This window comes from Suricata suricatta, chromosome 8 (genome assembly GCF_006229205.1).
Source record: "Suricata suricatta isolate VVHF042 chromosome 8, meerkat_22Aug2017_6uvM2_HiC, whole genome shotgun sequence".
Lineage (NCBI taxonomy): Eukaryota > Metazoa > Chordata > Mammalia > Carnivora > Herpestidae > Suricata > Suricata suricatta.
The window spans coordinates 78918840-78936019 of NC_043707.1; the positions used below are offsets into that span (position 1 = coordinate 78918840).

General features: G+C 36.2%; 1 protein-coding gene and 1 pseudogene across 2 annotated transcripts in view; one reads left to right on the plus strand and one right to left on the minus strand.

Moving 5' to 3' along the window:
* The window catches only part of USP33 (ubiquitin specific peptidase 33), a 62262-nt gene that overhangs the window by 10486 nt on the left and 34596 nt on the right, over positions 1–17180 (plus strand). For both annotated transcript variants that reach the window (XM_029948740.1, XM_029948741.1), the window contains exons 2-7: positions 6485–6616; positions 7037–7090; positions 9416–9478; positions 11745–11897; positions 14563–14665; positions 15320–15389. In XM_029948740.1, the coding sequence (XP_029804600.1) occupies positions 6536–6616; positions 7037–7090; positions 9416–9478; positions 11745–11897; positions 14563–14665; positions 15320–15389 (524 nt within the window). In that variant the 5' untranslated portion in view covers positions 6485–6535. The remainder of the gene's footprint in view (positions 1–6484; positions 6617–7036; positions 7091–9415; positions 9479–11744; positions 11898–14562; positions 14666–15319; positions 15390–17180) is intronic.
* LOC115299369 lies at positions 8740–9021 on the minus strand (annotated as a pseudogene).

A 17180-nucleotide genomic window follows, 5' to 3' on the forward strand; every position in this document is an offset into this window, starting at 1 on the left:
GTCAAATTATGGAAAGCCTTAATTTCCATGCGGAGCTTGAATTTGCTTGTGCTCCATAGTGATTCCCATCCTGTGAGCCACAAGCTCCTAGAGGAGTCTCAGACTTCTGTGGGATATACATCTATATACTGAAAAAATAGCATTCTCATATACGTTCATTTTTACTGCCTTCATGTTGTCTGTCTTTTCTAGTGCCTAATACCTGTCTTCCCTGGACAAACTGTCAGACCAGAATGAAAGCATGCATGCCTTCTTTTCTTTTGATATATGCTAGAAAAGAAAATGAAGTAGATTAGAACCCCTGTTGTCTTACCCTCTTATATCTAAATGGCCTATTCTCAGTAAAACTTTATCAAAAGAAGGAATAAAAGAATGATTTTGTTACCATACTGAATTAAGTGAGTAAAACTAGGTAGCTGGAATATAAGGACCTTTATTTTGATAGTGTTGTGTTTAATTGTTAGGGAATACTAAGTAGCCTTGGTACGAATGGTTAGCTTTTGTTTATATGTATTGATTCTCATTAAATTGTTTATATATCGGAAAATTAATACCAGATACTAAAGCAGAGAACTTACTCCCCAGCCTCTATTTGTTTGCTCTGAGACAACATTCACAGTGCATGACCTTCAATAACTATTGTCTTTTTATAGGATGTATCTACATCTAGATACAAAGTGCTTTAATGCTGGTTTAAAATGTTTACTTCAGTGCTTTTATATAGTATGTATTATTCTATAGCTTCCTTTTTTTCTCAGTCTAAGGTAGGTCCTTTAGATCTTTCTCTGTTGGTAAGTTATCCATTTATTTCATGCAGTTAAACTATTGTGTAGTGTTTAGTTGTGAATGTGCCATTTGTATTATCCATTCTTCTAGTGATGGACTTAAGACATTTTAAGATCAAAAGTGAGATTAAGGCTATTTAGAAAGCCATGAGAACATTTTCTTTTAATTGGTAAACATTAGAGGAAAATGTATACAAATATAAGTACCAAATAAGAGAATTTAGTACTTATATTTATGGATTAAAAAAATAAAACCAAAACCAAGTAGGAAATTAATGATAAAACTATAATTACTGGATTTGGAAACAACAACAAAAATGGTGGAAAGAATAAATTATAAAGCTGGTTCTTTGTAAATACCAATGACTAGATAAACGTGCTGTAGAAGGAAAAAAAATCAAGTAAAAACACAGAAGATTAGGAATGAGAGGGGCACCTGGGTGGCTCAGTAGGTTAAGTGTCTGACTTTGGCTCAGGTCTAATCTCAAGGTTCGTGGGTTCAAGCCCCGTGTCAGGTTCTGTGCTGACAGCTAGCTCAGAGCCTGGAGCCTGTCTTCGGATTCTGTGTGTCCGTCTCTCTCTGACCCTCCCCTGCTCACGCTGCCTCTCTCTCTCCCCCAAAAAAAAAAAAAAAAAAAAAAGGAATGAGAAAGGAAACATCATAGATATCTTGGATATAGGAGAGATTAATGGAATGTTATACAAATTTTCTTGAGAATATCACATGCATGCTGTAATGCCAAAATTGAAAATTGAGAGGATATGCATAATTTAATAGCAAAATATAAATCAATAAAATTGACCCAAGAAGTAAAAAACTTGACCCATTCCCAATAAGGAATTGAAAGATGATTGAAAATATGTCCTGAGCAGGGGAGGAACAGAGAGAGAGGGAGACATAGAATGTGAAGTAGGCTCCAGGCTCTGAGATGTCAGTACAGAGCCCAATTTAGGGCTCGAACCCAGGAACTGCGAGATCATGACCTGAGCCAAAGTCAGATGCTTAACCCACTGAGCCACCCAGGTGCCCCATATACCACATCTTCTTTATTCATTCATCCATCGATGGACATTTGGGTTCTTTCCGTACTTTGGCTGTTGTTGATAGTGCTGCTATAAACATTGGTGTGCATGTGCCCCTTTGAAACAGTACACCTATGTCCCTTGGATAAGAACCTAGTAGTGCAATTGCTGGGTCATAGGGTACTTCTATTTTTAATTTTTTGAGGAACCTTCATACTATTTTCCAGAGTGGCTGCACCACTTTGCATTCCCACCTTCAGTGCAAAGGAGATCCTTTTTCTCTGCACTCTCACCAACATATGATTAAATATGTTAAAAATTTTTTTTTATTACAAAAGCATTTTTTTAGGGGTGGCTGGATGGTTCAGTCAGTTAAGTGTCTGACATGGTCTGACATGACCATGAGGTCATGATCTCATGGTTTGTGGGATCAAGCCCCACATTGGGCTCTTCTCTGACAGTGTGAAGTCTGCTTGGGATTCATTCTCTCTCTCTCTCTCTCTCTCTCTGTCTCTCTGTCTCTCTGTGCCCCTCCCCCACTCTTGCTTTCTCTGTTTTTGAGAGAAAGAGAGAGAGACAGAGAATCCAAAGAAGTCTTTGGGCTATCAGCACAAAGCCTGATGCAGGGCTTGAACCCACGGACTGTGAGATGACCTGAGCCAAAGTCGGACGCAGCCACCTGTGCCCAGGTGCCCCTGTGGTTATTTTTAATGACAATATGGAAACAAAGTGCATATTCATCAGAATACTTAACAGCATGATATACAGTGTATGCAACATGACATGTATATTCAAGAAAAAGTGGAGATAGAGGGATGTAGCGTGTAGGTCTCTTTCTATATGTGATTATATGAGCATGAAAAAATATTGAAGCACATACATACATTTTATAATGCAGGTATGCTGGTAATAAATTCTTTAAGCATTTGTATAAGAAGTCTTTATTTGCCCTTATTTTGGAAGATGTTTTACTAGGTATGGAACTTCAGGTTGATGATGTTTTTTTCAGTACTGCACAGATGTTGCTCCATGGTCTTCTGGCTTGTATTGTTTCCAGTATACGTAATTGGCCTTTCTTGGCTACTTTTTTTATTGGTTATAAGCAGCGCTTTTAATGTGCCATGGTGTAATTTGTTCATATGTCTTGTGCTCAAGTTTGTTATGTTTCTTTTTTTTTCATCTAATTTTACTTGTCTACCCAGCTGAGTGTAGGCTAATTTCTCAATTTTTTTTGTATTTTAATTTGAATAGTTTCTTATACTGTCTTTAAGTTCATTATTCTTTTGCATTGTCTAATTTGCTGTTGATCTCATGTACATTTTTCACCTCAGACTTTTTTTTTTTAAACACTTAGAAACTTGATTTAGGTCTTTTTTCTTCTCCTTCATGTTTCTCTTTAAAATGTGTTTGGCTCAGTCAGTAGAGCACACAGCTCTTGATTTCAGGGTTGTAAGTTTGAGTCCCATGTTGGGTGTACAGATTACTTTAAAGAAAAAAAAATGTGTATCCTAGGGGCACCTGAGTGGCTCAGTTGGTTAAGCATCTAACTCTTGGTTTCGGCTCAGATCTGATCTCACAGTTTGTGGGTTCAAGCCCTGTACTGTCAGTGCAAAGCCTGCTTGGGATTCTCTCTCTTTCCCTCTTGCTCTGCCCTTCCCCACTTGCTCTCTCTCTCTCTCTCTCAAAAAAAAAAAAAAAAAAAAGCCTTGAAAGCATTAAAAAAATTAAAACCATGCATCCTTTATCCTGTCATCTGTGTTTTCTCTGGATCTCTTTTTTTCCTTTGCTGTAGATCTGATTTGTTTTTGTTTTATAATTTTTGAGTGGATACCAGACATTGTCATTTTTTAAATCTTGTCAGGTGCTGGGTTTTTAAAAATTCCTTTGTTCTGGGACACAGGTTCCTTGGGAATAATTTGACTCTGTAATACTTGTTTTGAGCTTCTTAAAGGCAGAATGAAAGTAGTCTTTAGGGATACATTTTTTTCCGTTATTGAGGCAAACCCTTTGAGTACTCTTTTTCCTGTATATTAGGAACTCTTTAAACTCTGGCTAATGGGGACACAAAGAGCTTTTGTTGACTGTGGAAGTTTTGTTTATTGTTTAAAAAATTTTTTTAATATTTTTTATTTTTATTTCTTGAAGACAGAGAGAGACAGAGTGAGGGGAGGGAGGGGTAGAAAGAGAGGGAGTCACGGAATCTGAAGCAGGCTCCAGGTTCTGAGCTGTCAACACAGAGCTTGACACGGGCTTGAACTCACAGACCGTGAGATCATGACCTGAGCCAAAGTCGGATGCTCAACTGACTGAACCACCAGGCGCTCCAGCTGTGGAAGTTGTTCTAGTACTCCTTTCCAGCAGTTCTTTCCCTTGCTTAGGTTGTTTAATCACATGCACATGCTCATCAGTACTCAGCTGAGAACCTCATGGTAGCCCTCTATAAACCTCATGAGTTTATTTGTTCTTTGTTTAGTTCTTTCCTTTCTGTTACTCTGCCTTGTGAATTCTTGCCACCTTGATGCCTCTGCATTTTCAATGCTGCCCCTTCAACTCAAGGAGATTGCTGGACACTGGGTTTTCTCTTACACGTACTATGGCCTAGAAGTTCTTTCTAGGCAGTAAGCCGGGGCAATTATCTTTGTTGCCTCGTGTCCAGTGTCTGATAACCATTATTTTATACAGTGATTTCTGTTGTATTTTGTAGGTTGCAAGATAATATTGGACTCATTTGATTTGATTGAAACTTTGTGTTTAATGTATTTACTAATGTACTGATATTTTAGCACATTTATAATTGTTTATTCTTTCCTAGTAATTTTCTTAGTTTTTTCCAAAGTAGTATTCTCAGACCCCAAAGATGAATTAAAGGCATGAAAAGCCTTATTATTAAGAATGTACAAAAAAAAAAGAATGTACATCCAAAAAATATCTGGAAGTCTGAATGAAAGTTGAGATTTTACTTGGAAATCACTGACTTGAACCAGTGATGAGACTTCTGTGCATTGAATGCTGTAAATCAGCTCTGATTCTTAAGATCTGCAGGGGAGATAGATAAAATTTAGTGACATTATAGTATTCCTATCATTCTGCTCATAAATTACATTTATAATATTGTGATGTCTTGGAGGAAGTTAAGTATATTGGGATTGCAAAACACGGTGCCTTCTGTTTATTTTAATGGAAGTGAGGAAACTCCTAAAGAATATTAGGAAAGTTGTAATTGATGTGGGAAACTACCTCAATCTTAAACTAGTGGTCTCATGGCAGAGAGAGTACATAAAGGGATGCTGCAGAATTTCTAATAAGCTTATATGTATATGTGTAGTCCTATGTGTATGTACATACTTGACATGTGCTACCTCATTCCATCCTTAAAGTAGTCTTGTAAGTTCATTATGCCAGTCTACTCTTAGAGGTATTCTCAGGTCTATTTGACTGCAGAGTCTTGCTCTTACCTATAAGATACATAGGTGGATTCAAGTACTCATGCTACCAAATGCTAACAATGTGAATTAAGTCAGTCACTTAGTTTTATATACAATTAAGATAATAATGGTACTCTGTGTCAGGGTTGTTGAAAGATTTTGAGAAGATATTGTTTTCAACATGGGATGATTTTTGTCCCTTTGAGAACATAATATTTAATGTTTTTTAAAAATCTATATACATATATATTTAATATTTATTTTTGAGAGAGAGACAGAGCATGAACAGGGGAGGGACAGACAGAGAGAGAGAGGGAGACGGAATCTGAAGCAGACTCTAGGCTTTGAGCTTCAGCACAGAGCCCGACGTGGGGCTCGAACCCATGAACTGTGAGATCATGACCTGAGCAGAAGTTGGATGCTCAACCGACTCAGCCCACCCAGGTGTTCCATTATTTTTTAAGAGACAGATCATGAGCTGGGGAGGGGCAGAGTGAGAGAGGGAGACACAGAATCTGAAACAGGCTCCAGGCTCCAAGCAGTCAGCACAGCCTGACATGGGGCTTGAACTCATGAACCATGAGATCATGACCTGAACTACCCAGGCACCCCTGAGGACATAATTTTATACTGTAGTTGTTACAGTGATAGTGACAGTGTTCTGGCATCTAGTGGGTAGAAGCAAGAATGTTGCTAAACACTAACAATGCACAGGGCTAACCCCCACTATAAAGAAGTATTTGGCCCAATGTATCAATGTGGTGCCACCCTTGAGAAACTCTAATAATGTGACCATCTTGGTATATTGCCAAGATATGTGACAATTTCATTTATATCATCACTAGAGGCTGCAGCTAGTGTGAAAATGAATGTTTACGTTTGACTGTTCTTCCCTTTTAATTTCTATCCCAGCCTAAGGGTTAATCTTAAAAAAAAAGATACAAGTACTTAAATTGAATAACTTGATTTCCCCCCTTTTGTTTATATTCTAAAATATGAAATGGGAGAAGGGAAAAAGCAGCAAAAGTAATGGAGAAAGATACATATTTGTCAGCTTCAATAAAACTTTAATTTTGTAGAGAAATTTCTAGTGTACATGTTACATTATGAAAGTAATCTAAGTATGTTTGAAAAATATACTAGAGTAGACTTGTAAACATGCATGCTTATTATTTTAGCCTTTATTTTAAATCATGTTTAATATTTAAAAGGATTTTTAAATTAACATTCCTTTGGTTATTTTTCTTATAGGTATTACCTCATTTGGAAATACTTGGGAGAAAGGAAAAAGTTGCTAACAAAATGTCACCTTTTCAAAATCATTGTCCACATTTGGATTCAGTTGGTGAAATAACAAAAGAAGACTTAATACAAAAATCTCATGTAAGATAATAGGGCTTTTTCCGTGATTAGAAAAAGCATTCATTGTTCTCCCAAATATGTATTTTTAAAATAAATTACTGTAATGCTCTGTGTTCATGAGTTCCAGTTTCTTTTTTTTTTTTTTTTAAGTTTTTTGAATATTTATTTTTGAGAGAAAGAAAGAGCACAGTGAGGTGGTGGGAGTGGTACAGAGAGAGAGGGAAGATAGAGAATCCGAAGCAGGCTCCAGGCTCTCAGCTGCCAGCCCAGAGCCCAATGCAGGCTCGAACTCATGAACTGCGAGATCATGATCTGAATTGAAGTTGGGCACTCAACCAACTGAGCCACCCTGGCGCCCCTCCTATTTCTCATATATTATTCGTCAATTGTATGTGTTTGGCTGTGTCAACATAATAATGTCTATTTGATTTTTGTTTATAGGGTACTTGTCAGGATTGTAAAGTCAGAGGACCAAATCTTTGGGCATGCCTGGAGGTATGTATATGTTTCTTCTCAAAACTTTGGTATTATAAAAATTTATATCTGAATAAGGATAACTAAGATTCTTTTCACACTTAACAGATTTCATAAATGAGCATACTTTACAAAAAGACAATTAGTGATAACAGAAATTTACTTTGTAAACTTTGGGTTTTAATTTCCAGTACGTTTGCAGAGTTTTAATAAATTACTATATATATGTGTGTGTGTGTGTGTATATATATATATATTTTAACATGAGACTTGTGTTTTTTAAAAATTTAAATCCAAGTTAGTTAATGTATAGTGTAATAATGGTTTCAGGAGTAGAATTTAGTGATTCATCACTTATAACTATTCATCCCAGCAAGGGCCCTCCTTAATGCCCATCACCCGTTTAGCCTGGTCCCCCGTCCACACCCTTCCAGCAACCCTGTTTGTTCTCTGTATTTAAGAATCTCTTACAGTTTGCCTCCCTGTTTTTATCTTATTTTTCCTTCCTTTCACCTATGTTCATCTGTTTTGTTTCTTAAATTCCACATATCAATGAAATCATGAGATACCTGTCTGTCTTTGACTTATTTCACTTAGCATAATATGTTCTGGTTCCATCCATGTTTTTGCAAATGGTAAGATTTCATTCTTTTTGATCTCTGAGTAATATTCCATTGTGTAAGTATATCACATCTTCTGTGTGTGTGTGTGTTCAGTTACTTTAATAACACTACATTTACCATGTTATCACCATGGAATGTAAATTCAGGTTAGACAAGAAAATTTTACAAGTGCGATAGCACTCTATAGTATACCAAAGTTTGCGTATAATGTCTGACCAAACCACCTTGCTGATAAATCACTAATCACTTCAATTATAGGTAATTTGTTAACATTTATGGTTCTTACAAAAAAATAAATTTCATACATTTAAAAAGTGTTTTTCACTTACCTTTGCATTAGTACTTAAAATACACATTTCTATTTCAAGATGACATTTAAAAGTTATTCTAATACAACAGCAGCATAAATATAATTCTGCATTATAAAGAAAGCTAAACTGAGACCCATACTTAAGTTATTCTCATGTTTACAAGTGATTCTGAAAAAATACTACTTCTAAACAGCTGTTATCAGCTTTTAGGTTTGGTTTAAATACACACACATATTTTCAATTGGGGAGAAGCTTATAATGTTATATACCATGCATTGCTCTGAAAGGGTTCTAAGAGCAAACCAGTCCTAAAAACTGAAGTACTCAATCAGGCTGCAAAGAAGGCAGAAAAAAGTTAAATTAAGCAGAATTCCTACATGACATCAAGAGAGTGTGATCATCTGCAGCAACGGGGAGAACTTGGGGATTGCCACGTCATTCTCTCTGTAACTCATCTCATCAGAAGACTTTAGAAGATGCTTGTTTTACCACGAACAAGTGCATTTAAAAGTGACATGTTTCTTTTGTGCTAATTTGACTCCCCTGAATGACCTAGCTAACTGTTCACTAGTAATTTGGTTACCAGGCAAATCGGGTCTGCAAGAAAGGAAACCGATATGTAAATGATCGTGTTATTGTCTGACCCATTCAAACCATTTATTTTCAACATAAACATATAAACTCAACATGAGATGTCTAGAGCGAGCACCAACACACCAAGACAGCTTCTCTTCTTCTAAGGCTCAGGTTTTGCCCAGAATTCCTTATACATGGAATGGCCCGTACCAAGCATCATCGCTCCCACCACCAAGCCTTGGGCTGCCACTCGCATGTGGATCGAGTGAACAGACATTTTAGTATTTCCCCTGCTCTTCAGTTTATATGGTCCATATCCAACGATTGCTGCAAATCCCGCCATTCCTATGGGAACAAACAGTGCCTCCCTAGCTTTTCGGATAAGCTTGGATCCCTGATCTTCATCATATGAAGAAAGAGAAACCTCTGTGCTGGTTGACATAGTGACTGAAGGAATCTGCAATTGACAGTAATGCTCAATCTCCAGTCAGTTCTCAAGCTCCAACCTTATCACATCTTCTTTATCTGTCCGTCAGTCAGTGAACGTTTGGGCTCTTTCCGCACTTTTGGCTATTATTGATAGTGCTGCTATAAACACTGGGGTGCATGTGCTCCTTTGAATAGCCTTTCTGTATCCAGTCACTAAAATATTTTATGCTTGCCTTTTATTAGAGGTGATGTGCCTAAAGCCATTTGCTTAAAATAACTGAATATGAAAAGTCATTTAGTCATTAAGTTAAAACGTATGATCAAAACTTAATTGTAAATGTAAATGTAATGCTATTTTTTATTTACATGTTATAAAATGACTAATTTTTCTTTCTGTATAATTATAGAATAGATGTTCATATGTCGGCTGTGGTGAATCACAAGTAGATCACAGCACCATACATTCTCAGGTATGTATATAGAAAAATTTTTTTGGTATTTATTTACCTGCTTTGTAAGTCTTTATTATTTATTTATCTGTTTATCTGTTTATCTATTTATTTGAGAGAGAAAGGAATGGAGGAAGGGAGAGTGTTCCAGCAGGGGAGAGGCAGAGGGACAGGGAGAGATAATCCTAAGCAGGGTCCACATTCAGCACGGAGCCCAATGTAGGAGTTAGGGGCTTGATCTCACAACTGTAAGATCGTAACCTGAGCCAAGATCAGGAGTCGGATGCTTAAGTGACTGAGCCACCCAGGCGTCTCTTAAGTTTTTATTTTAATTCCAGTTAGTTAACAAATAGTATTATATTAGTTATAGTGATTCAGCAATTCCATACATCACCTGGTGTATAGAAAATTTTCATGCAAGATACTTATTTTTTTTTAATCTTTATTTATTTTTGAGAGAGAGACAGAGCGTGAGCAGGGGAGGGGCAGAGAGAGAGGGAGATACAGAATCCAAAGTAGGCTCCAGGGTCAGAGATTTCAGCACAGCTCACGGACTGTGAGATCATGACCTGAGCTGAAGTCAGACTCTTTACTGACTGAGCCACTCAGGTGCCCCTTTACAAGATTTTTTTTAATGTTTATTTTTGAGAGAGAGAGAGAGAGAGAGAGAGTGTGAATGGGGGAGGGACAGAGAGAGAGGGAGACACAGAATCTGAAGCAGGCTCCAGGCTCTGAGCTGTCAGCATAGAGCCAGATGTGGGGCTCGAACTCAGAAACTGTGAGATCATGACCTGAGCTGAAGTTGGACCCCCAGTCAACCAAGCCACCCAGGTGACCCTGCAAGATATTTTTTAAACAGAGCCTGAAGGAAAAGGAAAGCAAATACATTATTAATTCAAGTTATAATTCAAAAATTTGCCCTTTTTTATATAAGAGGAGTTGAACCTTTGCTTATACTTTCTAAAAGGTGTGGGGCGGGGGAATAGCTAAGATCAATATTAGATTGAGGTTGTAAGAGTAAGGATTTAAAAAGTTTGCCTCCTGGTTTATGAAAATAATAGTTGGAATTTTAGGAGAATATGAAAATGAAGTCGAAAGTGGATGCCTATGCCTATGATAGGGCCTGGCTAACTTTAAGTCTCAACTCCTATTACCTTCTGCACATCTTAATTGGAGTTCTCTTTCTATTTCACCCTGGTTGTTTGGTGCTTGTGTGTAATTCTGGCATGCCTCTTTTATAGTATGGTATGGTATCATATAGTATAGTACAACTACTATTCTAAACTGTACGTTTCTTGAGCATGAACTATCTTTTTCACATTGATATCTCTGTAGCATTAATTGTTCTCAAGGTTCCTCATGAGAGTTAATTAAGTCTGAATATCCTAAGGCCCTCAAGCATCACTGTACATAATTTACTTCTATTTTGTACATCTAGAATGGTAGTGCTGTGTAGCATTCTTGGGAAAGTTGATAAAATAGTTACTAAAATAATTTTCTTTCCTTTTTTTTTTTTTTTAATGTTTGAGAGAGAAAGAGAGAGTGTGTGAATGGGCGAGGGACATAGAGAGAGAGGGAGACACAGAATCTGCAGCAGGCTCCAGGCTCTGAGCTGTCAGCATGTGAGATCATGACCGTAGCAGAAGCCAGACGCTTAACCGACCGAGCTACCCAGGCGCCCCTAAAATAATTTTCTATAGGCATAAATTCTCTCCAGTGACTCAAGTTGAAAAAGGCCAGAGTTTTACATATCCAAGATCATATATTCATGTTGCTTGAGCTGTTTTTTGCTTTAACTTATGTTATTTGACTCATTCTTTTGAATAGTTACTATGATCTTTTAGAATACTTACTATGCCTTGGTTAATTATTTTATTTTATTACACTTATTTGCTAATTCCACAGCAGAGTCTTACTCTTGTGTTTATCTTCATGCTGAATAGTGGTGAAAAATGACAATAGAATAGTTACTAGAGAGGTTTTTGTATTGTTACTATTCACTGTACTTTAATAGTTTATCTAAAGAATATGTTTTTGGTGTTCTAGTTGTAACTCGTCTTTGGAGTATATTGTTATTCATCAAAGGCCAGTAGTTCATCTTACAGGATATTTTTAACGTGTATTATTATTATTTTTAGTAATCTCTACATCCAGGATGGCTCCCAAGAACAAGAGCCACATGCTCTTCCAACTGATATAGTTAGGTGCCCCCTTATATGATCTTTTGAAATGGTTTCAACTATACTTAATTTTGGTTTCTCTTCTCCTTCCCTGTGAAATGATACAGGAGACAAAGCATTATCTAACTGTGAACCTTACTACTCTTCGAGTATGGTGTTATGCTTGCAGCAAAGAAGTATTTTTGGATAGGAAATTAGGAACTCAGCCTTCTTTGCCTCATGTAAGACCACTTCACCAAACCCAAGAAAATAGTGTCCAGGTAATAATCTAACTTTATTTATTTAAAATATCATATATTTTCAGGTATGATTTTAGCATTTGTCATGTAGTTGAAATTTAAAACAACTATACTTGTACTTTAAATATTTCTGTAATGTGCCTTTTTTCTTGATTGAAATACTGAGGCTAGGCTTTGCTCTTTTATAGAATGACAGGGGACAGCAAGATTGAAACTCACCTGTCTGAAGATAGAAAAGCACATGTTGTGTTTTTAAAACTTAAAAACAAACTTCTTTTTTCAAAGTTTATTTTGAGAGAGATATAGAGAGCAAGCAGGGGATGGGCAGAGAGAGAGGGAGACATAATACCAAGCACGTTTCACACTGTCAGCATAGAGCCTGATGTGGGACTTGAATTCCCGAATGGTAAGATCATCACCTGAGCTGAAATCAAGAGTCAGCTGCTTAACCAACTGAGCCACTCAGGCACCTCAAGAAACTGGTTTAAAAAGTGTATCTTTTTCTAGCAGTCTGATTCTAGGAGAGGGGCAGGCCTTTTTTGGTAGGGAATTACAAATACAAATTCGGCTCCCTTTTCTTCATTTCTCTCCCCTCTCCCGTTAATATTACCAAGAACATTTTACCAATTTATCAAAAACCAAATAGGATATATTAAAGCTTAGCATTGATCTTTGGTTTCAAAATATGTGTCGGCTTGCAGAGAGTGATCACTTAATTTTGAGAATTTTCCAGTTCTATAAAAATAGGGAAAAGGAAATGACAAAATTAGAAGAGTTGGCTTCACCATTTGCTCTGTATGGTTTAATTAACACATTAGTAAGGGTTTTTTCCCTCATATATCAAAAAAATCACATTGTATTTCTATACTTATGTTTCTTGATACCAATTCTTAACATTTTTCTTTTACACCTGTCACATTCTGATAGTAGACATTTGTGCAAATAAATTTGCTTACCTTACACATTATATAACTAAAATGACTAGTTGTTAGACAAGTGACATTTTTTCTATTTTTTGTATTTCATAGTTGATGACTGTAGTGGATAAATCACCACACTACCATTATTGTTTTCCCCCCTGATATTATCATTCAGAAATGTGTTGTCTTTTTTGAATGCTTTGTAGTTTGAAAGTTTTCTGGAATACTCTTGCATTATTAACAAAAATGTGTTAACTAAAAGTTTAATCATGTAAGGAGTTGATAACAGTTCATAAGGGTAATATTCAAAGGTGGTTGAAAAAATAAGTGCAGATAGTTCACATAAAGGAAATACAAATAAAAACAAATACAAAGTTTGACTGACAAAATAATCTTCATTGACTAAAGAAAATAGTTGTCTGTTGCCATTTCTGCCAGATTTGTATACTCTTAATGAATGTTGAGTCTGAATAAATATACTGATACTTTTCTGATGGCTTGCAAATAATTCTCTTTTGAGATATATTTATAACATATAAAAGGCATGAATTTAATTTCATTCAACTTCTTGATCCCATTGTTGAAGAATTACTCAGAAGAAAAAAGTTATTTGTATGATTTTTTAATATAAAATTTCTATGCTTTTAGAACATTAATTATAAAATAATAATATTGGAAACCATTCTAATGTCATTAGTAAGATTTCTTAAATAAATTTTAAGTGAAGGTAAAGGGAGTGAAATTTTAAATGATTTTTTTAGAGCCTCTATACTTAAATATAACTAAGTGAGAATGTGGGGCCAACTCAAATGTTCAGTATCTACAGATACCAGGAAAGTAAAATAAATGCATCACGTGGGTAGGGAGAAAAGTGTGTATGCATGCATTGTAGAGCTGAAATAAGGCCTGAATAAGTTGGAGAGTCAGAGTATGTGCTAATTTCATGCTGCTGTTCAGTTTCCTCATTTAAGTGATAGTTGCTAAGTGGGTTCAATGTAGTCCAGTCTTCTCCCATTATAAGAGAATTTGCAAAATCTGAGTTTTATATGAGCTCTCCCAACTTTTAAAATATTAGCTCAAAGTATTTCTTTTGCTTGTGTCTTTTTCTTTCTTTCTTTCTTTTTTTTTTTTTTTTTTAACGCATGGGGCTAGCTGTTGACCAACAGGTCACCAGGTGCAACCTTTGAGTTAAGGCAATAATTAGAAATTAATTCTGGAATGTTTTATTACTATTTAAAATAGCTGAACTATTTCATATGCATAAAAGAATGCAAAATAAGTGTGGTAACAAGTATCAGGAGAGATCGTAGAAATCTACAGGTAAGTTGGTGTATTATGATAGGAAAACTTTTGTATTTTCTTCCTGTAAATATTTAGAAAAATCTGAAAAGATGGGTAGGAATGTGTGCCTAGATTTTTTTTAGCTGTGATGTGATAACACTGCATTGGATTGGAATTCACTGAAATGAATAGAACTGAACTGAATTGTTAACTTTTCAATTCAGAAAAGTCACAAATGACTTTGTTATTCAAGTGCATATTTTAATAAAGATAAGTGACATGCTTTTTTCTAGTGTAGATCCTCATTACTTTTAAGATATAAATGTAAATTTTATTCTGATTGGTAGTATCAGAGTTTGTTGTTACAGTTCTATTAAATAAAATACTTTTAGTTTTTAGACTTTAGATATATATGAGATAAAATTTTTAAAAATTTAACATAAAGGACTTTTTCAAGAAAGTCTGCTATCTTTTCTGTTATCAAGGATTTCAAAATACCAAGTAATACAACATTAAAAACTCCTCTGGTTGCTGTATTTGATGATTTGGACATAGAAGTGGAAGAAGAAGATGAACTTAAGGCAAGAGGTAAAATAATTCTCCTATATAACACTCCTTTGTATGGTACTGCCCATTTCTTTAGGAAATTGTAATATGAGAATTTCAAACTCCAGAAGTGAAAGAGACTCTATAGATGTTGATGGCCAACAACAACAAAAAATTCTAAAATTTGGCCTAGTACAGTTGTATTTGCAGGGAAAGCAGACTGACACCTTTTGAGTTATGCTTGGTTTCTCTGGCATCACTTTACCAAAGCCCACAATTCTTAGTATAAACTACCTATATATAATTTAGTACAAATTTTGTGTTTGTAATTGATGCAAGGGAATTTTAAATGTTTAAATGTTTATTCATATAGTTATCTGAAAATTAACACTTTAGTATAAGCCTGACCCCCGAGTTGTTCAGATTGCTATATTTCCATAGTGTATTTTGTGGCTTTTTGTTTTTAAATATTTTGAGTAATCTCTGCACCCAGTGTGGGGCTTGAACTCACGACCCCATGATCCAGAGTTGCATTCTCCACAGATTGAGCCATCCAGGTGCCCCTATTTTGTATGTTCTTAACATAGTTTAAGAACTGTAATAAGTATCGTATACAGTTACATATTGAGTAAACACTTAGAAAATTAAGTCACTGCATTATTGAGTGATGACATAATTTATGATTGTTCTTAATAGGTCTTACAGGTTTGAAAAATATTGGAAATACTTGTTATATGAATGCAGCTTTGCAGGCTCTTTCTAATTGGTAAGTATAAAAATTAATTTTGCTTTGTATAGCTTTTTAAGGTCACTCTTTACCACAGTTCTTATATGGCAGTTATACTTCAATAAAGCTGTTTGTAAATGAAAAAACAGGGACACCTGGGTGGCTCAGTTGGTTAAGTGTCTGACTTCGGCCCAGGTCATGATCTCAGTTTGTGGGTTTAAGCCCCACATCGGGCTCTGTGCTATCAGCACAGAGCCTGGAGCCTGCTTCAGATTCTGTGTCTCTCTCTCTCTATTTCTCCGCTGCTTATGCTCTTTCTCTCTCTCTCAAAAATAAATAAACATTAAAAAAACAAAAAAACAAAAATAAAGTCATTCTTTGAGCAGAAAACCATGCTGCTGGTAATCTATGGCCCTACCACCCTGAAGGTGCCTGATCTCATCTGATCATGGAAGCTAAGGAGGTCGGACCTGGTTAGTACTGGGATGGGAGACAATCATGCTCCTGTAATATGCTCAAAAAAAAAAAAAAAAAGAAAAGAAAGAAAAAAAAAGATGAGTCTGAGGAGGAAAGAAAGAAGTACACATTAGTAATATGAGAAAGAGTTAACAGTTCAATTTCCCTGGCCAACAGGATCCCATAAATCCTTGGCTGTCCTCCTTCCCTCACCTCACTCAACGAATTCCTCTCCTTCCCTCTCACTTTCTGAAATGGTCTCATTTAGAAGATTCTGTGGATTAACTAAAACTACGTAAATGTCCTGAAAAGATTCTTTTTTCTCTCTTGTAATCCTGAAGGTAGAGTAGGCAAAAAACTGGGTTGGGACATAATCCATTGTTGTCCCAGTGGGATTACTCTGTCCATGATTGTAGTTTCCTGAGACTGCTGGGTCTGGTGTAGACCCTAGGTAGTTGTGTGTCTTTGAGCAAGTTACTTGTTTTAATATCTAGCAAATGAGGAGCTTGAACTAATTACTCAAATCATTTTTGTTTGTTTGTTTTTGAGACAGAGAGACTGAGAGAGAGAAACAGCACTAGTGGGGGAGGGGCAGAGAGACACATACAGAATGGAAAACGGGCTCCAAACTCTGAGCTGTCAGTACAGGGCAAGACATGGGGCTTGAACCCATGAGCCGCAAGATCATGACCCGAGCTGAAGTTGGATGCTCAATTGACTGAGCCACCCAGGTGCCTCTTACTCAAATCACTTCTAGAGATGCTATAAAAATATTTTATACTTTTCTGTAGGTGAAAAGTCTCTAATAAAGTGTATTCAGTTTTGTTTTAATGTTTATTTTTGAGAGACAGCATGTGAACGGGGGAGAGGCAGAGAGAGAGGGAGACACAGAATCCGAAGCAGGCTCCAGGTTCTGAGATGTCAACACAGAGCCCAATGCAGGGCTTGAACCCATGAACCACGAGATCATGACCTGAGCCAAAGTTAGATAGCCAACTGAGCCACCCAAGCGCCCCTAGATTTTTTTTTCTTAACCATAGTTTGACAGATTAGTTAGGGGCAGCATGGAATGCTCTGGAGACATCTGTGAAGTCCATCTAGTCTAACATGTAGTTTAAATCCAGTGCTTATTGATTTTTTGGCTGAAAGATCTATCCATTGTTGAAGATGAGTATTGAAGTCCCCTTCTGTTACTGTATTGCTGTTTATTTCTCCCTTCAGGTCTGTTACTACTTGCTTTGTATGTTTAGCTACCCCTGTGTTGGATGCATAAATATTTACGAATATTATCCTCTTGATGACTTGATCCCTTTATCATTATATAGTGGCCTTCTTTATATCTTGTTGGAGCTTATTAGTTGCTCACCAAAGACA